At 45.9% G+C, this 26,168-nt stretch overlaps 2 protein-coding genes across 15 annotated transcripts; both read left to right on the forward strand.

Annotated features, from left to right (window-relative positions):
• Positions 1-2,968: 2,968 nt before the first annotated feature.
• On the forward strand, positions 2,969-8,916 carry LOC126084310 (granzyme B-like). 3 transcript variants are annotated; one of them, XM_049898822.1, is made up of 5 exons: positions 2,969-3,077; positions 5,044-5,191; positions 5,835-5,970; positions 6,178-6,438; positions 7,288-7,519. In XM_049898822.1, exons 1-5 carry the CDS (start codon positions 3,023-3,025, stop codon positions 7,447-7,449), a joined length of 762 nt encoding a protein of 253 aa, XP_049754779.1. In that variant the 5' UTR covers positions 2,969-3,022; the 3' UTR covers positions 7,450-7,519. The 3 variants fall into 3 exon arrangements, with proteins under 3 accessions (XP_049754779.1, XP_049754778.1, XP_049754777.1); XM_049898821.1 differs by lacking the exon at positions 7,288-7,519 and adding an exon at positions 8,765-8,916 and having other exon boundaries at positions 2,970-3,077; XM_049898820.1 differs by lacking the exon at positions 2,969-3,077 and adding an exon at positions 3,832-3,920.
• A 2,889-nt stretch (positions 8,917-11,805) lies between these two features.
• Positions 11,806-25,261, forward strand: LOC126084306 (mast cell protease 1A-like). 12 transcript variants are annotated; one of them, XM_049898808.1, is made up of 11 exons: positions 11,806-12,054; positions 13,799-13,934; positions 17,709-17,903; positions 20,956-21,032; positions 21,313-21,376; positions 21,893-22,010; positions 23,303-23,463; positions 23,965-24,100; positions 24,307-24,372; positions 24,513-24,564; positions 24,942-25,261. In XM_049898808.1, exons 2-11 carry the CDS (start codon positions 13,915-13,917, stop codon positions 25,181-25,183), a joined length of 1,131 nt encoding a protein of 376 aa, XP_049754765.1. In that variant the 5' UTR covers positions 11,806-12,054; positions 13,799-13,914; the 3' UTR covers positions 25,184-25,261. The 12 variants fall into 12 exon arrangements, 11 of the variants coding, with proteins under 11 accessions (XP_049754765.1, XP_049754764.1, XP_049754759.1 ...); XM_049898807.1 differs by having other exon boundaries at positions 24,469-24,564; positions 24,942-25,241; XM_049898802.1 differs by having other exon boundaries at positions 24,307-24,564; positions 24,942-25,241.
• The last annotated feature ends 907 nt before the right edge of the window (positions 25,262-26,168 follow it).

The raw sequence follows: 26,168 nt of genomic DNA on the forward strand, positions 1-26,168 counted from the left end.
AGTAACAAAAATCAGCAGCAACTCTTACAGTTCTGATGTAGATGAATATGTCCTGACAGAGAGGAATGCCATACCTCATATTGTTAAGTATAAAAAGTTTCAGAGGCTTATGTTTAGCATAATTCTTTTTTAATTAAAAAAAAAATGTAGATTTTGGGGAACATCTAGGTCAATTGACCTAACAAAGTTTATTAAGAAAATTTTCTGCATCCCACTTTGGTGAGTGACGTCTTGGGTCTTAAAAGCTTGCAATCAGCCACCTAAGATATATCAATTGGTCTCAACACACTTGGAGCAAAGGAGAATGAAGAATACCAAAGACACAAGGAAAATATTAGCCCAAGAGACAAAAAGGTCACATAAACCAGAGACTCCATCAGCCTGAGTCCAGAAGAACTAGATGGTGCCTGGCTACCACCAATGACCGCCCTGACAGAGAACATTACAGCAAGTCCCTGAAGGAGTGGGAGGAAAGTATGGAACAGAACTCAAACTCACATAAAAATACCAGACTTAATGGTTTGACTGAGACTGGAGGGACCCCGAAGCCATGGCCCCCAGGCTCTGTGTTAACCCAGAACTAAAACCATTCCTGAAGCCCGCTATGCAGACAAAGATTAGACAGGAGTGTAAAACATAAAATAATACATGTGAAGAGTGTGCTTCTTAGTTCGAGCAGAAATGAGGCCAAATGGGTGGCTCCTCTCAGAAGGCAGGGTAAGAAAGCAGGAAGGAACAGGAGCTGTTTAGACAGACACAGGAAACCAGGGGGGGAACAGGGGAGTGTGCTGTTACATTGTAGGGGCTGCAACTAGTGTCACATGATGATATGTGCATAAAATTTTGTATGTGAGATTAACCTGAACTGTAAACTTTCAGCTAAAACACCCAAGTACAATAAAAGAATAAATTAAAAAAAGTTAGATACAGGTAAGCCTGTGAGAGCCAGAACTGGAAGGACTGCCTTGCTTTTCCAGGTCTCGCAGGTTTTCCACCTTTTAGAGGGTGCCGTCTTACCACTTTTCTATCACTCTCTATTAGTGGAAAATATTAAAGTTTTCCTTCTCTGACAGTTCTCTGCCTTACACAGGTTCCAGCTTTCACAGGTTTTATGGTGTTTGCATGGGTAAAAAATGTATTAGATCATATTTCAAAATATTAAAGATGATTATCAAAGAGTGGTAAGAAATCAGGTAATTTTAATTGTTTTCTCTTTGCTTAAATTATTTTTTTCTATTTTCCAATAATTTTATTAATTACTTGCATGTTAAATTTTTATAAGTAGAAAAGAGAAACTACAGTGATATTAACTAATAAATTTTTAAGAACATGAAGGCAATGTTTAAGTTACAAGGTTAAATGAAAATCAAAGGAAATTGCTTTCCATATACAGTATGATCACAAGTATTTAAAACACACTGTTTTTAAAGGTTAAAGTCTTTGTCCGTGGAGGTAGTCAAATGAGTGAGGTTCTTCCTTTCTATTTTCCAGATTTTCTTATTGAACATATATTACCACTATAATCAGAAAGGTTATAGTTAAGTCACTGATGGACTTAAGGCTTTGGGTAGGCTGGTGAGTCGCACCCAATTCCATAAACTCAGAAAGGGAAGAAGCTGGTTTACCCAGGGAAGATCGATTTACTAAATTGCTGATACCATGGGACATTTTTTAAATGTCTACTACTGAGAAAGCTAAGCTGTAAAAAGTAGAGATCTGTGGTTGATAAGGAAGTTTAGACTAGAATTATGTATTTTGGTATATAATATTTCTAATAGAAAAATTGTATAATATAGAAAATGAAAACTTAAGTCACCAAAGTGGAACCACATAGAGGTAATTACTTAGTTGTTCTTTTAACGGACTTGGACTTGTGCTATTTAGAAACAACCACCTTTCACTTTCATTACAGTGAGATCATCAGCATAGTTTAGCAAATGTTTTCTATGGGCCTATTATATGCTTGTTTTTAGTTGCCATCAAGTCAGTTCCTAGTCATGGCAACTCCACATGTTACAGAGTAAAAAACAACAGCGACAACATTATATGCTAGGATTACTTTACCATAAGTGTGAATCTTTGGACAGAGGACAGAGAATACTAAAAGGACGATTATTATTCTGTGGGTGTCAGGTGCACTTTCCCACTTCTAAAGGTATCAGCAATTTAGTAAACTGACCTTTGCTGTGTAAACTAGCCCTTTCCCATTCTGAGTTCATGGAATTGAGTGTGACCCACCCCAGCCTATCCAAAGTCTTGAGTCAATCAATGGATTCAACTTCTGGGGCCACAGCGATTCCTTAACATAGGTCAATAAAAGTCAGGTGCAGGATTTTGTTAAAAACATGAAGAAAGATGGCCTTTTTCACTCTGAAATAAATAATGCACATCAAAAAAAATCCCCTAGAAAGCAAGCTATGATGACAAATGGGTTGCTACATGGGTTTAGTAGATGGTGGCCATGCTTTGTGTGTCTCTCCACCATGGCCCTCACCATACTTTGCTCAGGTCACTGATGTTTCTGTCTCCTCCACAAGACAGCAACCTTTCTAAAGGAAGGAGATACATCTCCAATATTCTTGGTTCTGGCACAGAGAAGGGCCTAAATACACATCTGCTGTGGAAATTATCCTGATGGACTTAGCAGTATGGAAATGAAGGCATTGGTAGTCCTGTCACTGGGGACTCTGTTTCTGGGACTCTAGTACCTCTACTGGACGATGCCACATCCTGCAGTCCCCACTTGGTAAACTTGGGCTCTGCTCTGAGTCATCAGCTGTAGGTACTGATGTGGTGACTGTCTGATTTTCCCTCAAGCACCCAAAGAACGAAAGCAAGCAGAGGTTATGGGAATAGGTGTGAATGACAGGTTTTGTAAAAAGCCTTCTGTGATGAAACACCACAAAACCAGAGGTGACCATGAGATCACTGAGCCCACCTCCACTTCCTTCCTCTCCTGGGGGCTAAAAGCAAGCCAGGAGGGAGAACCAGCAGCTCTGACCTGGTCAGTTTTCCTGGGAAGATGCAGCTGCTCATGCTCCTATTAGCTTTTCTTCTGGCCCCTGAGGGAGAGACAGGTGAGTGACCATCCCCACCCTCCGAGGTCCAGCCCCATCTCACCATGGGCACTGATCTTCTGTTCCTTCTGCACATTCCTGATCCATCCATCTGCCAGGAACATTCTTAATCCCACCTTCAGTCCCACCCCAGGTCCCCAGTATGATGCTGGATAAGCAATCAGGAGAAAGAGCAGGGAAGAAGTCTATTCTTAAGAGTCGGGGATACTATTTCTTCCCCACTTCCTACCTTTGTCACCTGGAAAGTGGGACTTTCCTAGAAGTGCATGACAATAGGTGGGAAACTGGAAAGGAGAAATAACAAATTTCCCTTCAGAGGGCAGAGTAGGCCTGGCTTCTGTATGTGGGATGAGACAAGTGCTTCCCTCACCCCTCTGCGGGGGAGAGAAGCTCAGAACTTGGCTGACCCTGCAACTGGTGGGACCACTGTTCCCATGACACTGTTTACCCTTGCTCAGCCCCAAGACCCCTCAGTCCGGTTTTCCAACTCTGAATTTCTTTTTTTTCTAAATTTTTACATTCTTTTTTTTTTAAATTGTACTTTAGATGAAGGTTTACAGAACAAACTAGCTTCTCTTTAAACAGTTAGTACATATATTGTTTATGACATTGGTTAACAACCCCATGACATAGTACTCTCCCTTCTCGACCTTGGTTTCCCTTTCCTGTCCCCTCCTACCTTCTAGTCCTTCCCCCTGGGCTGATGTGCCCCTTTAGTCTCATTTTGTCCTATGAGTCTGTCTACTCTTTGGCTAAAAGGTGAACCTCCAAAGTGACTTCATTACTGAGCAAAAAGAGAGTTCCGGAGCCATACTCTCGGGGTTTCTCCAGTCTGCCAGCCCAGTATGTCTGATTTTTTTTTTTTTGAGTTAAAATTTTGTTCTACATTTTCCTCTAGCTCTGTCTGGGACCTTCTATTGTGATCCCTGTCAGAGAAGTCAGTGGTGGTAACCAGGCACCATCTAGTTGTACTGGGCTCAATCTGGTGGAGGCCGTGGTAGCTGTGGTCCATTAGTCCTTTGGACTAATCTTTCCCTTGTGTCTTTAGTTTTCTTCATTTTCCCTTGCTCCTGAAGGGGTTACCCCAGTGAAATATCTTAGATGGCTGCTCACAGGGTTTTAAGACCTCAGATGCTACTCACCAAAGTAGAATGTAGAACATTTTCTTTATAAACTGTGTTACGCCAATTGAGCTAGATGTTCCCTGAGACCATGGTCCCCGTGGTCCTCAGTCCAGTAATTCAGTACCTAAAGGAGTTTGGATTTGTCCATGGAAATTCCATAACCTTACCCTGAAAAAGTTGTGCTGGCTTCCCCAGTATTGTGTACTGCCTTACCCTTCACCAAAGTTACCACTGTCTATTTAGTGTTTTCCACCCTCACCCCTCCCCAGCGCTGCAATTCTTCCCAGGCTTCGGCAGCTCCCCTCTTTTCAAGAATGGGCCATGATCTTTGACAGACCCCCAACTTCTCTGCTTTCTAGAATCCCACCAGCACTACCCGCAGCAGCCCTCATCCAGTAATCGGAGGTCATTCTTTCATGCAGCCAGTGAATATTTACTGGGCACCCGCTCTGTCAGGCTGTAGGAAATAGGATATAACACTAGATCCTTAAACTTATGTCCTGGCCATTAGAAAGCAGCACTAGTTTAGCTATTACAGGACTCATAGTTGTCTTAGAAATTCACTTAAAACTAAGAAAGGTCAAGAGGGGAATTTTCTGGAATCTCTAGGACCTCGCTATCCTAAGACAGCTATGCTTGCCTCCGGTGATGTGCAGAAGAAAGATTACAGACCAGGGACTGCTCTTCCCTTTTTTTGGAGGAGGAGGCTAAGGCCCCTCACCCCAGCCTGCCCCACCTCAGGCCATCCCAGGCTCGCAAATGCCTGTAATTCTGGAACCATCAAGCAGATGTCTGCTCAGGGGATTCAGTGGTGCACACAGCAGAAGAGACTTGTCCTTCAGGGGAGATCATCGGGGGACATGAGGCCAGGCCCCACTCCCACCCCTACATGGCATTTCTTCACATCTGGGAACAGACGCATAAAGAGATGTGTGGTGGTTTCCTGATCAGCGAGGACTTCGTGCTGACGGCTGCTCACTGCTGGGGAAGGTGAGAAGCAGCAAACAGCCCAGACTCACCTGGGAACACCCTACAGGGAACCCCACATTCTTCCCAAGGTGCTATCTGGGCTCCTCATAACCAAGGGGCCAGAGCTCTGAGATAGTGAGAAAGAGGGCAGCTAATTTTGAAAGGAGAGAAGCAGGTCAGTGCCAGAAGCATTGCTGAAGAAATAGGACCTACGCTGCCCAGCTGTGCCATATTTAGCTGGGAGTCAAAATGCAAACAAAATCAACTCTTTGTGGCTTTTTTGGGGTGGGGGTTGGGGCTAGGTAACTGATCCCTGAGAACCACTGGTGCAGTTACTAATGATTCTAGCACTCTACTTGGGCTACAAGAAGCAGAGGGCACAGTGATCTCAGACCCAGGCCTCCTGTCTCCTCCATTTTCCCTCAGCTACAGTCCTGCCCGGATCCTTCTATCACCTGTTCTTTCCAGCTTCTGGGTTACAGCTTCCATAACTTTCCCTGCCCTACTCTGCTGTCTGTATCCTTTGCTGTCCAGTGAATTACAATTCAATAGTGGCCCTATAGGACAGAGTAGAACTGTCCCAGTAGGGCTGCCAAGGAATGGCTGGTGGATTCGAACTGCCGACCTTTTGGTTAGCATCCAGGACTCCCTACTCTCTGTGCAGGAAAATAAATGTCACCCTGGGGGCCCACAACATCAAGGAGCAGGAAAAGACCCAACAGCACATCCCTGTGAGAAAAGCCATCCGCCACAAAGACTATAATGAGAGGACTATTTCCAACGATATCATGCTACTACAGGTGAGGCACACACCTCTGCTACTCCTTGCTCCCCTGGGTCCAGGAAGTTTCTCCTCCCACCATGACCCCTGCCCTTCTTACCTTCCTACCCTGGCCTACTTGACTAGTTCCAGGGCCTTGGAGAAGGAGCAAGACGGTGCAACCTGTCAGAGTCTCCAGGCCCAGCAGGCTATTGCTGACTGGGACTTTCTTGTCTCTCCCCGTCAGCTGAAAACAAAGGCCCAACAGACGGCGGCCGTGCGCCCGATCCTCCTGCCCAGGAAAAAGGCCCAGGTGAGGCCAGGACAGGTGTGCAGTGTGGCTGGCTGGGGTAAGGTTGGCAGAATGAACCAGTACCCAGCCACGCTGCAAGAGGTGGCACTGACTGTGCAGAAGGACCAGATGTGCAAGTCCAACTTCTCCAACTATTACAACAGTACGTCTGAAATGTGTGTGGGGGACCCGAAGAAGATGATGTCTTCCTTTCAGGTGGGTTTAGCATCTGCCTAGCCTAGTTCTGGGGAGAAGGATGTTCAGGGGAAGAGCTGGGACCTGGAGACCCAAGCAGTGGGGGACTCCTTCACCCACTAGGCTATGACCATTTTTCCTGGGAAGAGAGAAGGACAGCAGCCAAGCTGGGGAGTCACTAGGGCCTCTGCTGGCCTACCAATGGTGAAGGATGAATTTATAACTTCCTGCCCCACTCCAAAGCTCTCTGGGTGGCACAAACAGTTTGCACTCAGCTACTAACCTAGAGATTGGCAGTTCAAATCATGCAGAGAGGTGTCATGTAAAAATTATAGCCAAGAAAAACCCTGTGGAGCAATTCTACTCTGTAACACATGGGGTGGCAATGAGTTGGAATTGACATGATAGGAACGGTTTTATTTATTTATTTATTTTTGGGGGGTGGCTTTTGCCCCATGTCAGGGCACACATACTAGAAAATAGTGCTCCCTCCACATGGAGTAATTTAAAACAGGCAAAAACTCAAGAGCTGACACCCACCTTGGCTAATGGATCGTCCTCCATGATGGGTTTCGGGTTCAGCTGCACTTACCTGCCTCTGTTTCCATGAGAAGTAGTCTGGAACGAAAGGTCCCACAGGCCCTTATAGGGAGAGGATCCTGGACCTGGGGGAGGAAGGGAGACTGAAACCTTGGGTGAAACGAAGCCACAACAATATCCAGGGTTGGAGCTTGGCTGCTGAGGCTGCCCAGAGGCTGCCTGCCCTCTCTTCTTACACTGTGCGTGGCAGCTTCTCCCAGAGTGTGGAGCTCCCCCGGGCAGCAGGATCAGGAGGAGGCCAAGTTCAGTCCTCTCCTTCTCCATTTCCAGGGAGACTCTGGGGGTCCTCTTGTGTGCAACAGTGTGGCCCAGGGCATTGTTTCCTATGGATTAAAGGAAGGGAAGCCTCCAGGGGTTTTCACCAAAGTCTCAAGTTTCCTGCCCTGGATAAAGGAAACCATGAAACGCCTCCAATTGCAGGAATCAGACTGAGCCCCTCTGTGACTGACCATCTTCTCTGGAGGGCCAGCACCTTAATAAATGTGTCCTAGCTGAAAAGGAAGGGCTGATGTCTTGTTTTTTCATTGCCCTTCCTTCACAGGTACCTACTCTGGGCTAGGCAGGCCAAGGACATAATTCTGCTCTGTGTCCTGCTTCCCCTCTTCCCCACCACATCCACAAATCCCCATACAAAGTAGCTACTCAGCTCCTTCTTGCCCACTCCTGTTTCTCCAGGGCCTGCCCTTCTACAGGGTTGATGCTGAGCACCCTCGGAAGGAAGCATAAATTTCTCTGGTCCTGAGCTTGGGTAAATTTCTTTCCTCCCTCGCCTGTGCTATGTGGCAGAGAGGAAGGGGATGCCTGATGGGTTCTGGAGGTCAAACAGGCATAGCCTGGGGTGCAGGGAAGAGCAAGAGTAGGACATTTCTCTCCCACATCCAGAAAAGCTGGCAGTTTTCGAGGGAAGGGTCCTTGAGAAGCTCCTCATTCTCCCTAAGCTTAATTTCCTTCCTTCTCTTCTCTGCCTTGCTTTGAGCTCAGTGCCCAACCCAGCCTCTAGCCTGCTGGCCACCCTTTCTCCTCCATCCCCACTTCCTGTTGAGAGTTCCCAGAGTCCACCAACTCCTTTCCACTCCAGGTGACACTGATCTGAGCTGGCCCCTTCCTCATCTCCCCACCTAGGACACGCAGAGCCCTGTGTGGTTCCGGCAGGACCTCACCATTGGGCTACCAGCCCAGCTCACACACTAACAAAGAAAGTCCTTGGAGGGGCTGGCACCAAGCAGGGCCCTAGGAAGACAGGACTGTAGGGTCACTCTAGAACCATTGGCCTCAACTCTCACATGGGCAGGACAAACTCAACCTTCCATTCAGCTCAACATCAAACTCAGTGCCTCCCATAAGCTCAGGGTCCACTGGCCACCTGGTCACTCAGTAGCCTGAGTTCCTTTTAGCCTGTCTCTCTTGATCACTACTGGCCTCTAGGCTGAAACTCTCTGGCGATAGCATGGGCTATGTCAGCCTTATGAATTAGAAAGTTCTCCTCTCTGCAGTAGTACAAGAAAGCACAGTTTTTACCACCAATTAACAAAAAAATACACATTGAACACCTACTGAGTGCCAGACGTTGGAGTGAAAGTAACAGGTCTATCATTTGCAGCCAAATGAAACTGACTGTGTTGAGGACATTCACTGGAATTATCTACTGCCTCTCCCTTCCCCAGATGAGTCCGCATAGCCTAGATCAATGTAGGAAGTCCACAGGAATAAAAGTAACTTCCATTTTATCTTTCATTTCTGGTTACAGTTGACATGAATTATCACACGTGACCCAAGAGCAACAGTCTATGGATTTGGAAATGACTGTGGTTTCTAGACATGACGTTTCCAAACTGTGTTTACTGAAGCAACTTCACCTAGAGGAGAGGGCAGGCATGGATATAATTGTACAGATTCAAATTATAGGAAAAAAAAAATTATGTATTTGCCTGAAAGCATTAGAGTCTGATTCTAAACACCCATCCTATTGGACTGGTCAGCAACATAATTCCAGTCATTACTGCAAGCTATTGCCTATTCAGAATCAAATTAGAATCAGGGGGGCCTATATGGTCTGGAAAAGAGGAGAATACTTATCTTTAGGCCATCATGGTTGCTGGTACATCCAAAGTTTCCAAGAACTCCTTGACTGCTCAGTGCTAGAAGTTCTTGGCTTGGGAGCCAGACACAGAGTATGTGAAGTTTTGCTGAATATGTGTCTCCCTGTGTTCGAGGCTCCATTTGCCAGACACACCCAGCAGCCATCTCCTCTGCAGTCTTGCCACTAATATGGAGCACTGCCTGGGAGCTGAGTATAAGTTTCAGCCCTGAGTCAATGCCTCCCTGCTACCAACACAAGCAACATTGTGCTCATTTGTGACAAGAAGTAAATATGTCTCTCTGGGATCATGTAACCCTAAAAGGGCATACCCTCCCACACCTTGTTGCCCACAAAGTATGCTGCAACGCAAACTCTTAATGATCTTGGACACTTTTAAAAGGAAAGAGCACTGGATGTCACACAGCTTCTGACTTGGGGATGAAAAATATCCTGTATCTAAGACATAACAGGAGCCCTGGTGGCACAGTGGTTAAGAGCTCGGCTGCTAAGAAAAAAGTCAGCAGTTCAAATCCACCAGTGGCTTCTTGGAAGCCTTGTGGAGTAGTTCTACCCTGTCCTATAGGATTGCAGTGAGTTGGAATTGACTGGATAGCAACGGGTTTTCAGGAGTATTTTAAAAAATAAGTTACATTTAAATAGGTTTTACACAATTTTGGTCAAGTTGTTCCTTGTTGTTATTGTAACAGATTTTCTTTTTAACATTTTCAAACTGGTTGTTGTTTGTATATGTGGAGAATATTAATTTTATTTTAATTTTTAAATAAAATTTTAAAAAGCTGTAAGTACAGTACAAGGAAAATTTTTTTCCCAAACTGTTTGAAATGATGCTCCATTTCTTCCTGAATACCTCACTGTTTAATTCCTAAAAACAAAGACACTGTCTTACATAAACACAGTACAATCATCAAACTTAGGAAATTAACATCAATGCCATCAATGTCATTACTACCACCTGATTTTCTGATAAACCTGGATCCCTTGAATTTTAATATTTTTATTTATTTGATTAATCCCCCAGAGACTTATATAACAGATCTCCCACCACCAACATCCTCTTTCCTTTAAGTGGGTCCTCTTCATCCCGCATCCAGGCTCCGATATCCCATATTATGCAGTCCCTCCATGCTGATGCCTGCCTCACTCTACACAACCTTGGCAGGCTCTGAAATATTGCATCACACTTCCCTCTCTGTGGAGGCCCTTGTCACCCTACTTGAGCTTTAATACCAGGTGCTAGGCTAGCTATTTGCATGAATATCCTTGTTACCATACTTGGACTTCCACTCCTTGTGCTCGGTTTTTCACCTGCAGGGTTGCCCTCCTCTCCTCACAAGTATCCTGATACTCCATGCCAGGTTGCACAGGGCAGGTTGTCAGAGCCTCTGTGGGGTGAGGAGGATGCCCACATGTGAAGGGAGGCCTGGCATGGCCACCTTCCTCATCCTTATTAGGCTCTGCACCCTACTCTGAATCCCCTTGGCTCTCCACCTTCCCAGATTCTCTGTTGATGGTGTGCTTTGTTTCTTTAACTAAGGTGCTGTTGCTTTTAAAGAGAATTGGGAGCCAAGATAATTACAACCAACAATATTTTCAAGTCTATGACTCTGTTCTTTTTTTCCATTATGGGGACTCATCAGGATAATTTGTTTATCAAATGCTATAGGTATATCAGAAATGTAGTTCTCTGAACTCTGGTCTGAGAATATTACTTTGGCTCTGTGGTATCCTTTTCCACCTCACATGGCAGGGAAATCCACTAAACAGAATACTTTTTGGAAGAACCAACCCTCTTCCATTCTCAGAACAAAGCAGACCCCAACCTATCAAAAGGCTCAGAACAAGGCTTAGACCTATCAATGGTTTCAACTCCCCTGACCAGCTCTATATACACCTATGGCTGTGTGGCAGATTACATCTTCCTAACAATTGCCATGGTGTATCTCCCATTCCAAGGGCTTTTCTTACGAGATGACTTCAATAATCCCTCCACTGAGAGATGGGGTCTACCTTCCTTTCTTTTTAATCAGGGGGCAGTGGGCTTTTGATTGTTCCAAGCTATGGAGAATGGTAGAATGGACACTATATGACTTCAGAGGCTAGAATAAAAAAGTGGACACAGCTTCTCCCTGGCTTGATTTTTGTGGGATGCTCACTGTAGGAAACCAACCACTATGTGGTGAAGACTGAACAATCCCATGCAGTGTGACAACATGGAGAGGCCCATGTGGAGAGCAACTGAGATCTCCACCAATAGCCAGAGTCAACTGCTGGACAAGCAAGTGACTGAGCCTTCAGATGATTCTAACCTCCAGCCTTCAAGCCTCTCCTGCTGACACCAACGGTAGCGGAGACAAGCTTCCCCACACTGAACCCTTCCCAAACTATACATCCATGGGCAAAACAAATACTACTGTTGTTTTAATTCACTAGGTTCTTTAGTAACTAGAACAATTGCATCCTCATCATGACTTTCACAATATTCTGTCCATCTCTCAACCATGCTTTCACTGTACACTCTTAATTACTGATGTCCCTGTCTCCTCCACCAGAGGAAACCTCATCTTCACTGTCCCTGAATCTGACACAGAAAGGGCCCCACTATGCAAATCATCCTGTTGGTCTTGCAACATCTCTAACCCCTTGGTTTCCTGTTTTCTGTTGGTGTAGTTATCACTGAGTCAAGAGCTATGACTGGCTATTTGGTGACTGATAAGTTCTTACTCAACGTGGGCCAGAAGACTCAGTCAGAGAGTGGTGGGAGATATCCAGAGATGGCCTTGTATGGTAAAGCAGCCCCATACACCACAGGAAAACACGGGGTATTAAAAGATAACGAGGAGGAAGTGCCAGCAGCTCTGACCTGAGAAACCATCCTGGGAATATGTGGCTATTCCTGCTACTGTTGGCTCTTCTTCTGCCCTCCAGGAATAAGGCAGGTGAGTGACAATCCCTACCCTAAGAGGCATAGCCCCACCTCACATTGGCATAGCCCTCTTGTTACACTCATGCATCCTGGCCCTGATCCATCCCCAGGAACTTTCTGAACTCCAGGTCCAATCTCATACAAAGACCAAAAAAATTGAAGCTAGATGGATGTCAGTAGGGATGGCAGGTCAGAGGCTGTTTTCCATAAGGGTCAATGGTACTACCCCATCCTCAGGCCCTAACCTTGTCATCTGGAAAGTAAGTTCCTTTATAAAGGCATCCAGAAGAAGGTTGAAAGCTGGGAATGAGAAATAATTTAATTCCCCAGGAAAGGGCAACTCGGAAAAGGGGGATGTTTTCTATAATCAATGTAAGACTCACCAACTTTCTAACTCAATATCTTAAAATCCACACTCGGACTCTGCCCTCTTCTACAAGCTTTATCATTCAGTGCTGCCCGGGAAAGAAGACCAGGACCCAGCTGATCGCAGAGTTAGTGAAATCTTGGTCCCCTTAACACTTATTTTTGCCTTGGCTCAGCCTCAAGTCCTTCCCCTGGTAATTTTTCAGTCACAGATGGGTACAATGGCTTTGACAGGCCACCTATCATGTATCAGGCCCTGGCAGATAAAAATCACCTTGAGCTCAGGATCAGAATATTACAAACCGGCAGCACTTCTGTGGGGCTCGGGGAAAAAAGAGGGGCCAGAGGACCCAGGGAACTTTAGGTGGAGGATTTTCCAGTATCCACTAGGACTCAACTGCTTGTTCCAAACACAAATCCTGCCCATCAACATACATGTGTGAAGCAGAAAATGAACAAGGACTGTCCTTCTCATTGTTAGAGGGGGAATCTGAGTCCTGTGGGTCACTGAAAGCCAGAAATGCTGCACAAAAAGCTGCACAGATCCACTTCTTGGTTGCTGATGGCTACTGTAGCCCCTGTTATATCCACCCCAATCCAACTCCTTCTCTCCTTTACCCCAGTCTCCCCATTTCATTCCTTCTGTAACCATAAGACAGATATACACCCTGGGCTCGATGAGCATAGCAGACAGGGTAGAGTTTTTATTTCAGGGGAGATCATTGGGGGCCATGAAGCCAAGCCTCACTCTCGTCCCTACATGGCGTTTCTTCGGATCCAGACTCCAGAGACAAAAACATGTGGGGGCTTCCTTGTGCAGAAAGACTTTGTGATGACAGCAGCTCACTGCTGGGGAAAGTGAGTATCAGTGCATGGATCCCCATCCTTCTCTAGACACCTTGTGTGGAATCCACTCCTCAAGGATTGCAGACCTGGGTCACTTAGTAACACAAAGGGGCTCTTCCAAGGAGCCACCTGAAAGCAGGGATGAGAGAAATAAAACAGGACAGGTAAGTTCTGGGGAGAGAGAGGCAGGTAAATGCAAGTGGCCTGATGAGCAGAGAAGGAACAAGCTGACCAAAGGCAGCATGGGAGGAGATCAAGGTTGTACCCTGGGGCCCAGAGTGCAAATTTGAGAAAATCACAGTTTTGCATGGAGATAGCCAAACCCTGTGCATGACTGAGTGCCCCACATCTGTTTCAAGAACTGCTATCCATCTTGGGCTGCCAAGAAGCAGAGGACACAGAGTCACCCAGCCCGTAGGGCCTCCAACCACTGAACTCCCTCAGGTGCAGTCTTGCCCTGTCCCAGCGGTCCTCTGCTCTTCCCAGCTCCCAGGTTGTAGCTCTTGTCACTCCCCACCTTTCCCCCAACTCTGTTCTCTGTGCAGCTCAATAAATGTCATCCTGGGAGCCCACAACATCAAAGAGAAGGAAAAGACCCAACAGCACATCCCCGTGAGAAGAGCCATCCCCTACAAAACCTACAATAAGAAGACTTATTCCAATGACATCATGTTACTGCAGGTATGGCACAGGGTTCCACTGGCTCTTGTATATGTATTTTAACCCAGGGATTTTTGCATCACCATGACTCCTTCCCTTTCCTGTTTCCCAATATGACCTCTTCATTTGTCCCAGAGCCATGAAAGGAAGAAGTGTGGCTCCATGATTGTGTTTAGAATTCCTTCCCTCTCCCCTCCAGCTGGAGAGAAAAGCCCACTTGAGTACGGTGGTGAGCATCCTCAGTCTACCCCAGAAGAGAGTGTGGGTGAACCCAGGGCAGGTGTGCAGTGTGGCTGGCTGGGGGTTCATCAAAGTGAACAAGACCACAGTCAAACTGCATGAGGTAGAGCTTGAAGTCCAAAAGGATGAAAAATGCATCTCTCATTACAAAAACCTTTACAGCAATGCCACCCAGATTTGTGTGGGGGACCCGAAAAAGAGCAAGTCTCCTTTTAAGGTAGGATCACCAGCATCTTCATGCCCAGCCTTGGGCACAGGGGAGCTTTGAAGATTTGTAGTAATAGGAACAGGTTACATACCCAGGTGCTCAGCCTTTCCACCAACCCAATCTCTGGGCCTTTCTCCCTGGAGGAAATAGGAAGTGGACTCTCCCATAGCCACTTTGTGGCCGAAGTGTTTCTGGGAGAGGAGGGGAGGCCAGGGAAGGAATTGGTTGACTGGGGAGAATTGTCAGGGACTGAGGGAGGTCCAGAGGCAGGTCCTGCTCCTGCTCTCACACACACAGGCCCAGGACAGAGACCACCCATCCTAGGATGATGGGAGGACAGGACCAGGAGGAGATCCAACACAGTCCTTTTTCCTGTTCTTTCACAGGGGGATTCTGGGGGTCCTCTCATATGTAACAATGTGGCCCAGGGCATCGTCTCCTTTGGAAATAGAGAGGGGAAACCTCCACACGTCTACACCAGGATCTCGAGCTATCTGAGCTGGATAAAAAAAACAATGAGAGACTTCAAACTGCAGGGAACAGACTAAGGTGCCTCTAGGGTTGGTCTGTCCATCTTCTCTGGAGCAGAGCTACATGGGATGGGAGAAAAGAGAAAGAGGGACAGGGAAGTGGTGTGGGGGCTGACAGGGCCTTAATAAACTTCATCTCTAGAGTAACATAATTGATTCTTTATTTATATATTGAACAGCATGCAATAGGTGACAACTGTGTGTCCATCAGCCATCTGTTCACATTTATATACTTTCCCCTTCAGCATACCCCCTTCCCACCTCTAGAATAAAAAAAGTAATGCTGTGTTAATACCCAGCTCCTCTCAAATGCACCTTCCCAGGGCCTGGTCTCCCTGCCAGGCTGAGTCTAAGCTCCTCCAGTAAAAGGCAGACACTGCCTCTGGAAAAGATGGCCCTCTCTAGACAAACCTCTTATCTTGTTCATATCGCTTCTTACCTCATTCCACCCTGCACACCTCTGTCCCACCCATCTCCCAGTACCAGTTGACAAAAAAGGAAAAGTATCCAGATTTGAAAAGGGGATCACCTTAAAGGACCCAGTAGAGGTAGAGGGCCACTTCCCTACCCTATGGGCGGGGAAACAGGTGAAGGCATTTAGAAAGGTATAGCTCTCTCAGTGTGAGGCATTGGTGCTTCAGTAGTAGAACTCTTACCTTTCATGCAGGAGACTTTTGTTTGACTTCCAGTAAAAGCACAGCCACCACCCATCTGTAGACCACCACCCACCTGTAAAGGGAGGCTTGCATGTTGCTATGATGCTGAACAGATGCCAACAGAGCCTCTGGACTAAGACATACTGGAAGAAAGGCCTGGCAATCTACTCCTAAAAATCAGCCAATGAAAACTTTATGGATCGCAATGGTCTGATCAGCAGCTGATCCTGGGGATGGCAACTAATCGTAGGGTTGCCATGAGCCAAGGCTGACACGGCAGCTAACAATAACAACAATAACAGGGCTGCCTCCCCACATACGAACAGCTGGCAGAATGAAAGCTGAAATTTCTTAGAAGCTGAAAGTTCCAGGAAGGCCCTTCAGTACCCTTAGGCCCTGCTGAGGTGCCTGTCTCAGCCCTGTCTTGGGCCCAAAGCCCAGTGCAGACTCTGGTCTCCAGGTGGCCCATCCTCCTGTAGCCCTGAGTGACCAGCAAGGTACTCTTTCATCTTGGTCTGGGCCAGCCTCTCCTTCACCTCCCACAGTTCAGACTCCCAGAGTCCTGTGAGGTCCCAGCAGGCATTCTTCTCTGTGCTATTCCTCTCAGGTAGATTTGGGCTGCAAGCCCATCTTCTGCTTTGTCCATGGGGGACAGGAAAGGCAAGATGTGTCCCCAGATCTCAAGGCTATACTTTTCACCTGGGCAAGGTATGTCAGCCCTTCTCATCCAGACAATGCCCTTCTTGGGCTCAGAGTCCAGCAACTGATAGGTCCTTTAGCAGCCTGAGCCCCCTGGGCTATAACAACCTCTTAAGTAAGACAGGCCTTCTCTTCATAGCTGGATTAGAAAGCACCATTTTTTCCATCAATCAGTACATCAATACTCACCGGGCAACTACTATGCACAAGGCACTGGGGATACAGCAAAACCTCACCGTCATCACAGAATTGATGTAGCTTCATCTGATTTACCCACATCCCTTTCCTGGGGTAAGTTGCTAGGCCTGAGTCTGGGTTTAAACTCCACAAGAATGAAAATCATATTGTTTTGAAAATAAGACTATGCATTTGAATTGTATTTATGTTACGTGCTAGAGTTTTTGTGTGCATGATCACATTAGGCCTGAAAACTGTTGATTATGGGGTTTAGAATGATTTAGAGATTTTCTAATCCTGTTCCGGCTCAGGGAAGCTACCATCTAAGAGAGAGGGTGGAAGGCGGTATGGATGAGCAACTTGAACAGGCCTGCCATTATTATATTTTCATGCAATGGATATGAACCTCGGAACACAAACTCAGATATTAAAAACTTACCACATTTTCCCTAAATATAACTGGGTCAGACTCTAAGCCTGGACTGGTTTGAAATTGAATTCCAGTCATTACTGAGGCCTGCCCAAAGTAGTACCTGAAAAATGGAGGAAAGTCCTGGATTTTTCAGGCCATTATGCTCAATTTCTCACTAGACCGCCCTGGGCCCTACCAACCTCACCAGGCATAACCAGAGACACAGGCCCTCAGAGGCCTGTCCACAGTGTGGGCACTGCTACAGAGCTAAGCATGGGCTTCAGGGATGAGTTAACACTTCCCTCTCACTGCCCCAGCACATACATCCCATTATACTTCTTTAACATTGGAGAAGTATTTCTCTCTGTGATCCTGTTATCCTCAAAGAGCTTCCTTTTCATCTCTTTATCCTTAAAAGTGCTCTAAAGCATAATCCCTTGAACATTTAACCAATAAAAGAAAAGGACCTGGCATCATACAGCTTCTGGTTCTGATCCTAAAAATAAATTGATGAGGCATAAAAATAAGAACGTGGTTTTCAGCACGAAAAAAAGAATATGTAGAGAGTAAAAGGTTAAAATTATGTATTTCAAAAGGTGACAAACTTAATACCTACATTTTTGGCTTAGATGTTGCCTTTATTTAGAGGAATGTATTATGTGGCTAAAAAGTTTGAAAAAAAGTGTTGTAGGCCTACATCCTCCTTTAATGAAAGAGAAAACTGAAGCCCAGAAAGGAGGAACGCCCACCGTATGTCACAGGGCCAGTTACCATCGTGCCAGGGCTGGAGTTCAGACTTCCCAACAGCCAAGACAACTAAAAGAGTTGGACACCTACAAGGTCATTGACACTGATCCCATGATGACTTTCCAGCCTTCCATCCAAAGGGCTTTCTAGCCTCTGCTCAGACAACTCCTGGAGAGGAAGCTTCCAGGCTCACCATCATCCACTTTCTGACAACTCTGCTTTTCATGAGCTGATGTCTGCTTCCACCATTTCCAAGAGTTCAATGATGAAAAGTTTGCAGCTTGTCAAGGTTCCACTCTCCCTAACCATATATGACCTTGGGTAAGCTACTTGATGTGTCTGAGCCTGGTTTCTCATCTGTAAGATGACAAGTTGTTAATGACACCATCACGAATTATGGGGAATAAATAAGGTGACATGTAAAACACCTTGCATATCCTTTGAACAGAGTAACATGTATAGAGCCCTGTTGCTCAGTCTCCTGGAAAGAGATCATTTTTGTGGTATTTATTATGAAAATTTAAATCACACTTAGAAGTTAAAAGACGAGTACAATGAACATGTGTTTGCCCACCACCTAGATTCAACAATTGTACTATTGTCATAGTATGTGTGTATATATATCATATACATACACACACACTCTGTATGCATAAATGTACATTATATGGCTGTATATATACATATATATGCATACATATACATGTATGCATATATATGTATATATACTTTGTATGTGTATGTTTATATATATGCATACACACACACAAAATTGTATACTCCAAAGATTGTTTTGAATCAAACCCTCTGCTGAGATCATCTAGAAAAGCTGAAATTCTGTATATACTTTTTGAGGTACTGTATTTTATCAGTAAACATAAAACATTATAAGCATTTCCCAATGCTATTTTTTTTATTAAGTATACATTACTAAACAACATTTATTGTTTTATTCATATGTATTAAAAATTAAGCAAACTAACTAACTAAATGAATGAAATGACCAGTAACAATCTACCATTAAAATTTTGGTGTGTTTTTCAGATTTTTCCCATGAAAAGAAACCCTGGTGGCATATTGGTTAAGTTCTATGGCTGCTAACCAAAAGGTTGGCAGTTTGTATCCACCAGGCACTCCTTGGAAACACTATGGGGCAGTTCTACCCTGTCTTATCGGGTTGCTATAGTTGAAATAGGTTCTACGGCAACAGACTTGATTTGGTTTTTATTCCTATGAAGATAACATTTTTACAATTAAAATGGAATTCTGCAATATAAAAGATAGCAAACTTATTTTTTAGCTAATTTTTTATTATATAAGAAACATTATTCCCCATCAGGGATTTTTTCACTTATGGGATTTTTAAAATAAATGTAAGTATTAGAACGGTTTCAGGTTTACCAAAAAAAAAAAAAATTGTGAACACAATTCAAAGAGAGTTCCCATACATACCACACCCAGTTTCCCCAGATACATATTTTTAATTTTATTTATTGTTGTTGTTGAGAATGTACACAGTAAAGCATACACCAACAATTTCTACATATCCAATTCAGTGACATTGATTACATTCTTTGAGTTGTGTAGCCATTCTCACCCTCCTTTTCTGAGTTGTTCCTTCCCCATTAAAATAAACTCACTTGCTCCCTAAGGTTCCTATTTAAGCTTTCAAGTTGCTGTTGTCAATTTGATCCCGTATAGATAGTTCTTAAAAGAGCATAATGCTCAAGGCAGACATTTTTTATTACTTAAACTAAGCTATTGTTTGGTTTTAAGAAGACTTTAGAGGATAATTTTGGTTCAAAGTTTAAAGGTTATCTTAGGGAAATATTTCAGGGGTTCATCCAGTCTTAATGGCTCCAGAAAGCCTGGAGTCCATGAGGATTTGAAATTCTGTTCTGCATTTTTCACCTTTTGATCAGGATTCCTTTGTAGAATCTGTGATCATTAAGGTTGTGTGTCAACTTCGCTGCGCTATGATTCTCAGTGGTTTGGCAGTTATATTGTAGTTTGGAGGTCATATGATGATATGATCACTACTATGATTAGATTCAATATAATGTGATCACCCCCATGTTGGAATCTGCTGTGAGTAGCCAATCAGTTGAAAGGAAGTTTCCTTGGGGGTGTGGCCTGCATCAAATATAAGTGGACTTTCTGGCAAAGCTCGAGGACTTTTGCTCACTCTGGATACTGCAGCTGGCTCCTGTTTGTCTGACCTCTTGTTCTTGGGACTTGAACTAGCAGCTTACTTGCCATCTTGCCTGTTGATCTTGGGATTCATTGGTCTTTGCAGCCTGTGAGCAAGAGCCCTGCTGTCTGACCTGCTGATCTTGGGTTTGCCAGTCCCTGTGGCTACCTCAATCAGGAGAAGCACTAAACACATTATTAAGCCAATGAACTGGGATGTCCCATGAAACCATGACCCTAAACCTCCAAATCAAGGAACCAAATCCCATCAAGTGTTTTGTACATAAGCAACCTCAGCAGCTACTCTTTTTTTTTGTCATTGTTGTAAATATACCTATCACACAACTTTTGCCAATTCAACTTTTTACAGGTGTACAACTTCTTAACACAAATTACAATAATTGGCTGTGCAACCCTACCCTTAATCAGTAAGATATTTCCATACTGTTAGCCACCCCCTCTTACCCTCTCCCTCTCACACTTAGTAATCTCTAATAAACTTTAGTCTCTATACATTTGCCTTTTCCTGTCTTTTTATATAAGTAAGGCCATATAATACTTGTACATTTTGTTTGTGACTGACTTATTTCACTTAGCATAACGTCTTCAAGCTCCATACATACTGTAGCATTATCAAGACTTTGTTTCTCCTATTGGCTGAGTAGTATTCCATTGCATGTATGTACCACATTTTGTTTATCCATTCATCTGTTGATGGGGATTTAGTTTGTTTCCACCTTTCAGCTATTGCGAGTAGTGCTGCAATGAACACTGGTGTACAAGTCTTTGTCTGAGTCTCTGTTTTCAAGTCTTTGGGGTATATACCTAGGAATGGAATTTCTGGGTAATATGGTAGTTCTATTTTTAGCTTTTTGAGGAACTGCCACACTGTTTTCCACAAGGGCTCTATCATTTTGCATTCCCATCAGCAACAGATAAGGGTTTGAATTTCCCCACATCTTCACCAACATTTGTTATTTTCTGATTTTTTATTATTATCTTAACCATCCTAGCAGAAGTGTAATGTTATCTCATTGTGGTTTGGATTTGCATCTCTGATGGATAATGACATTGAGCATCTTTTCATGTGTTTGGTGGCCATTTGAATGTGCTCTTTGGTGAAATGTTTATCCAAGTCCTTTGCTCAGGATACTACATTACATTTGGTCTTCTGTCTCCTTAGGTTCCTCTTGGCTGTGACAGTTTCTTATACTATCCTTGTTTCTACTGACCTTGACAGTTTTGAAGAATACTTGTCAGGTATTTTGTAAAATGTCCCTCTATTGGGATTTGTCTGATGTTTTTCTTATTGTTTGACTGGAGTTATGGGTTTTAGGGAGGAAGGCCCCAAATGTGTAAAGTGCCATTTTCATCATGTTACATCAGGCATATATACTATCAATATGGCTTATCACTGTTGATGTTGACCTTGATCACCTGACTGAGGTGGTGCTTATCAAGTTTCTCTGCTGCAAAGTTTTTCATTTTATTTTTTATTTCTCTGTTTCCAAACTGTACACTGCTGTGCTCTGTGATGAAGACTGCGTTACGCAAATTCTTTTCTCCAGCAATTCCCTGCTGGGCCAAGCCACTGAGAGGCACAGGTGAATGAGGGCACCCACCCTACCTTCCCACCCCCACCCCGATGGCTCCAGCCCACCCGGCATGTCACCAATTCTGCCCTGTGACTGGGCGCTCTGATAACACTGCCTACTCCCTTCATCCCTCCTGCTAGGGGTGACTGTGCCTCCCTGCTGGGTTGTTTCACTTTTACTTTTTGGCGCGGTGAATACTGAGTCCTGGAATTTTGTTCAAAATTGTGGAATAAGGGAAGTAGAACCTTTTTAGTTCAATCACCAAGAGATGTAGGCTTCTGTGGTTCCAGCAACTCTGGAACTGCCACAGCCTCAACAGCCTCCACCTTCTTCTTTATTCTTGCTTTCTGTTTGTAGCTTAGCAGCAGTGGGTACAAATGTGATAGCAGCACTGTTCTCACCTAATCTAAGCCAGAGAACTTCAACAAACCACCTTGTTTGATGACACCCAACCAAACCGGAGGAGCACAAGCCTGTGTGTGGAGTCTGAGGTTACTGAGCCTGCCCCTCTTTGTTGCCCTCCAGATATTTTATGTCGAGGAGGAGGAAGACACCAGCAGCTCTAATCTGGGCGGCCTTCCTGGGAAGATGCAGCTGCTCCTGCTCCTGCTGGCCTTTCTCCTGCCCCGTGGAGCTGGAGCAGGTGAGTGACCCTCCCCATCCCAGGATCCTGAGACCATCTGACGAAATCCCCTGTACTCCTGGCCCTTCTGCTCAGTGCTCATCAGGAATTTCCCTCAGCCTGACCAATGAGCTTTCTGAACAGCAGCTTTCATCTTAAGCCCAAACTAACCAGCCTGATGCTGCATAGACACTTGGCAAGCATGGCAAGAAGAAAGGTTTAGTAGGTATTAGCCTCTCCTCAGCTTTTCCTTAGCATTGGTAAAGTGGGCTCTTCTTAGAAAGGCATTTGGCAGAGGATATTAAGATAAGTAATTAAAATCCCTTACTCCACGCCAGGAAAAGGCAGCTCAGACACACAGGGCTGCGGTAAAAAAAAGCCAAACCAAACCCGTTGTGATCGAGTTGATTTCTACTCATAGCGACCCTATAGGACAGAGTAGAAATGACCCATATGGTTTCCAAGGAGTGCCTGGTGGATTTGGACCGCCAACCTTTTGGTTAGCAGCCATGTGGCTCTTAACCACTGTGGCACCAGTGTTTCCAGGGTTGTAGTAGTAGGTGTTAAACTATTTCTCCCTTCTTCAGTTGAGTTGTTCACTCTTGCCCAGGAAAGAAGGTCAGCTTACAATTGATCTCAGGAGCACAACTGATCTCAAAGATCTCATATTGCCTGGACTCCTTTGCAACCCACTTTCAGTCAGCTTCTCTACCTCCCCTGTCTTCCCAGCCCTTGGCCACTCCACTGCCTTTGCAGCCCACTCCCCAACATCCCCTTGGCCTTGAATCCTACCTGCACCACACATACCAAACCTCATCCAAAGGCTAATTGGGAACCATTCATGCATGCAGCCAAAAATAGATTTACTGACCAGCTAGGATGTGTTAGGCCCTATGGGACATGAGAAGTTTTGAAAATCCAACTCTATAAACTCATGGATAGGTTACCAGAAAATGGCACCAACTTGGACATTAGCAGAGGCTCAGAGGTATCGGGAAACTCACTAAGAAAGAAGGAATTGGGGAACTCCTGTTCAGGATTTTCTGGGGCTCCGCTATCTTGAAGACAGGCCCTGTCCCCTCCACTCATGTGCCTAAATTAGGAAGTGGACAACAAGTCTTGTCCCCTTTCTAAGAGGGGCCATCTGAAGCTTGAGAGTGAGGAAAGGTCACTCTGCCATTAAGGAGTGCTGCTTGTAGAACCCAGGAGGACTCATCCCAGCATCTGCAGAACACTGTCAACCTCGTTGTCAGTCACCGTGTAGGAAGCCTACACTCCTCACCACAGCCACCCCCAGTCACCCTATCTTCCAGGCTTTTCTTTCAGGGGAGATCATCGGGGGCCAGGAAGCCAAGCTCCACTCTCGCCCCTACATGGTGTTTCTACAGTTTCTGCAACAGGGGCGCCAGAAGAGGTGCGGTGGTATCCTGGTGCGAGAGGACTTTGTCCTGATGGCGGCTCACTGCTGTGGGAAGTGAGGAGCAGCAACCATCCCATACCTCCCGAGACCCCAGCAGGGACCTCTTTCCCCAGAACTGTAGCTCAGGGGAGCTTCCCAGGCTCTGTGTAACACAGGCCCAAGATATCTCATCAGAGGAACCATCTGAGAGCAGGACCAGGTAACGAAAGGGTGAAAAATATGACAGGTTAAGTTTTGGGGTCAGAGAGTCAGAGGTTGGGACAAGTGGAACAGGTCAGAGAGGGACCACACTGGCCAAATAAGGCAGAGAGTGGAGGTTGAAAGCATGTACTAGAGTGAGCTATTTCCTGATATTGCCTGAGGGCGAAAGAGAGTTCCAGGAACACATACCCTCAATGCTGTTGAGAAGCAGAGGGCACGGCGAGCTCAGGCCCAGGGACTCTCATCCCCACCATTTCCCCTCTGCAGCAGTCCTGCCCTGCCCCGGCTGTCCCCTGCTCTTCCCAGCTCCCAGCTACAGCTTCTGTGAGACGCCCCACTCTGCTTTCTGTGCAGCTCCATAAATGTCATCTTGGGGGCTCACAACATCAAGGAGCAGGAAAAGACCCAGCAGCACATTGCTGTGAGAAGAGTCATCTGCCACCCAGACTATAATGAGAGCACTCTTTCCAACGATATCATGCTGCTACAGGTGAGGCACACATCTCTGCTGCTCCTTGCACTCCGGGTCCAGGGAGTTTCTCCTCCCACCATGACCGCTGTCCTTCTTACCTTCCTACCCTGGCTTACTTGACTAGTCCCAGGGCCTTGGAGAAGCAGCAAGACAGTGCAGCCTGTCAGAGCCTCCAGGCCCAGCAGGCTATTGCTGACTGGGACTTTCTTGTCTCTCCTCATCAGCTGGAGACAAAGGCCCAAAGGACTGCAGCTGTGCACCCACTCCAACTGCCTGGGAAAGGGTCTCAGGTAAAGTCAGGGCAGGTGTGCAGTGTGGCCGGCTGGGGCCAAGTCTCGGTGGGCACTTCAACCACCACACTGCACGAGGTGTCACTGATTGTGCAGGAGGACCAGAAATGTGAGTCCCTCTTCCCCAACTATTACAACAGAGCTGCCGAGATATGTGTGGGGGACCAAAAGGAGAAGAAGACCGGTTTCAAGGTCAGTTTCCAACATCTACCTAGATAGGCTCCAGGGAGACAGAACTTGGTGGAGGTCTGGGGTGTGGGAGAGGCCATGTTGTCATTCCCTCAGCCTGAGAGCATAAACAGGCTAGTGCCTCCAAGTATCCAGCCTCTAGTCTTTCTTCCTCTGGGTGGACCAGGGGTGAGGGTGAAGGTGCAGGATAGGGGAGGGTATCGATCATCCCCAGCCCCTTTATCAACAGAGTATTCCTGAGGATTTGAGAGAAAGGCTTGGGCTGGGCCAAGCTGGGGAGGATAGTCATGGCCAGGCTGGAGCACTGGAACTAAGGGAAGGTTCAGTTTCATACACTCAGCCCCCTATCACCCCCACCCCTGCCTTCTTGGAAAGCACAGGGCCAGGACGGCAGGGATTGCAGGACCAGAACAAGGCCCAGCACAGCCCTTCCCTTCTCTATCCACGGGGGGATTCCGGGGGCCCCCTTGTGTGTAAGAACATGGCCCAGGGTATTTTCTCCTCTGCACGCGAAAGTGGAACACCTCCAGGAGTCTTCACGAAGGTCTCACACTTCCTGCCTTGGATCAAGAGAACGATGAAGCGCTCTAAAAGCAGGCATCAGACTGAGCTTCCTCTGTGACTAATCATCTTTTCTGGGGCTGTGGCAAGAATTCCATAGGGGTGGGGAACTTGGGCCATAATAAATGGATCTCTAGAACAAAAATTATTTATGTATTCATTGAACCACTTTCAATATGCAACAACCCTACTCCAGGCAGCCCTCCACTCTAAATTCTTTGAGTTTTGCTTCCTCCTCTCTAAACTTTATGCTGCATAGCTTCTCATCAACTTCTCAACCACACCTCTCTGCTGTTGAACCCTCTGCCAGAGTTGAGTCTGAACTCCATTACAAAAGTACAATGGTTTCTCCCCCAAAATGAACCTCTCTAGTCTTTAAGAACTTCCCTTTAGCAACTTACTCTAAGCCAACCGCCTTTACCAATCCTCAACAATTTAGCAGAGAGCAAAGTAAGGCAGTGGGAGGAGGATAACTCAAGGGACCCATGATCCATGGGCACTCAGTTTCTTGTTTTCAGGCCTCTGGGGACAGGCTTCTTCCACAACCAGGACAGTCTGTAGTTTAGGAGGTTGAGCTGTTCCCATGATGCTCCTCAGCCTCACCCAGGGCCTTTTTCCCTGCCCTGTCTGGACTCAGCACCGAGCTCACCCCACCTCCTTTCTCCCTGCCTCATCTTCACAAACCAGTCCCTATTTTCCATCTGAGTATCCCTGGTCACCAGCCCCCTTCCCTTCCAGTCCACCCTGTTTTGAGCCAGTGCCTCTGTCATCCCAAAGCCTGATGTGGATTCTCCTCTCTTGCTTATCTCAGCCAGACCTGGACTGCCAGCCCACCTGATTCCTACTGGAGGAGCCAGGTCCCATGTCTCACCTGGGCAAAGCCAGCTCAGTCCCTCTATCCTTCCAGCATCCCCCACGTGTTCAGTCACTCAGCATCCTGGGCCCTTTTCAGCCTGTCTGGGCTTCTGTATTCAGGCTCCCCCTGCGGGCAACCTCAGTTATGGCAGCCTGTGAGCCAAAGGGTTCCAACAAGGGTGATGTACTGG

This window comes from Elephas maximus, chromosome 10, assembly GCF_024166365.1.
Source record: "Elephas maximus indicus isolate mEleMax1 chromosome 10, mEleMax1 primary haplotype, whole genome shotgun sequence".
In the NCBI taxonomy this organism is placed as follows: Eukaryota; Metazoa; Chordata; class Mammalia; order Proboscidea; family Elephantidae; genus Elephas; species Elephas maximus.

Bases quoted from the DNA above. Each gene is read 5' to 3' on its own strand.
- LOC126084310 (XM_049898822.1), top strand. From the start codon at position 3,023: ATGCAGCTGCTCATGCTCCTATTAGCTTTTCTTCTGGCCCCTGAGGGA. The intron at 3,078-5,043 runs GTGAGTGACCAT...CTTGTCCTTCAG, and splicing joins GGCCCCTGAGGGAGAGACAG to GGGAGATCATCGGGGGACAT. The intron at 6,439-7,287 runs GTGGGTTTAGCA...CTCCATTTCCAG, and splicing joins AGATGATGTCTTCCTTTCAG to GGAGACTCTGGGGGTCCTCT.
- LOC126084306 (XM_049898802.1), top strand. From the start codon at position 13,915: ATGACATCATGTTACTGCAG. The intron at 13,935-17,708 runs GTATGGCACAGG...ATGACTTTCCAG, and splicing joins ATGACATCATGTTACTGCAG to CCTTCCATCCAAAGGGCTTT. The intron at 24,565-24,941 runs GTCAGTTTCCAA...TGGAAAGCACAG, and splicing joins AGAAGAAGACCGGTTTCAAG to GGCCAGGACGGCAGGGATTG.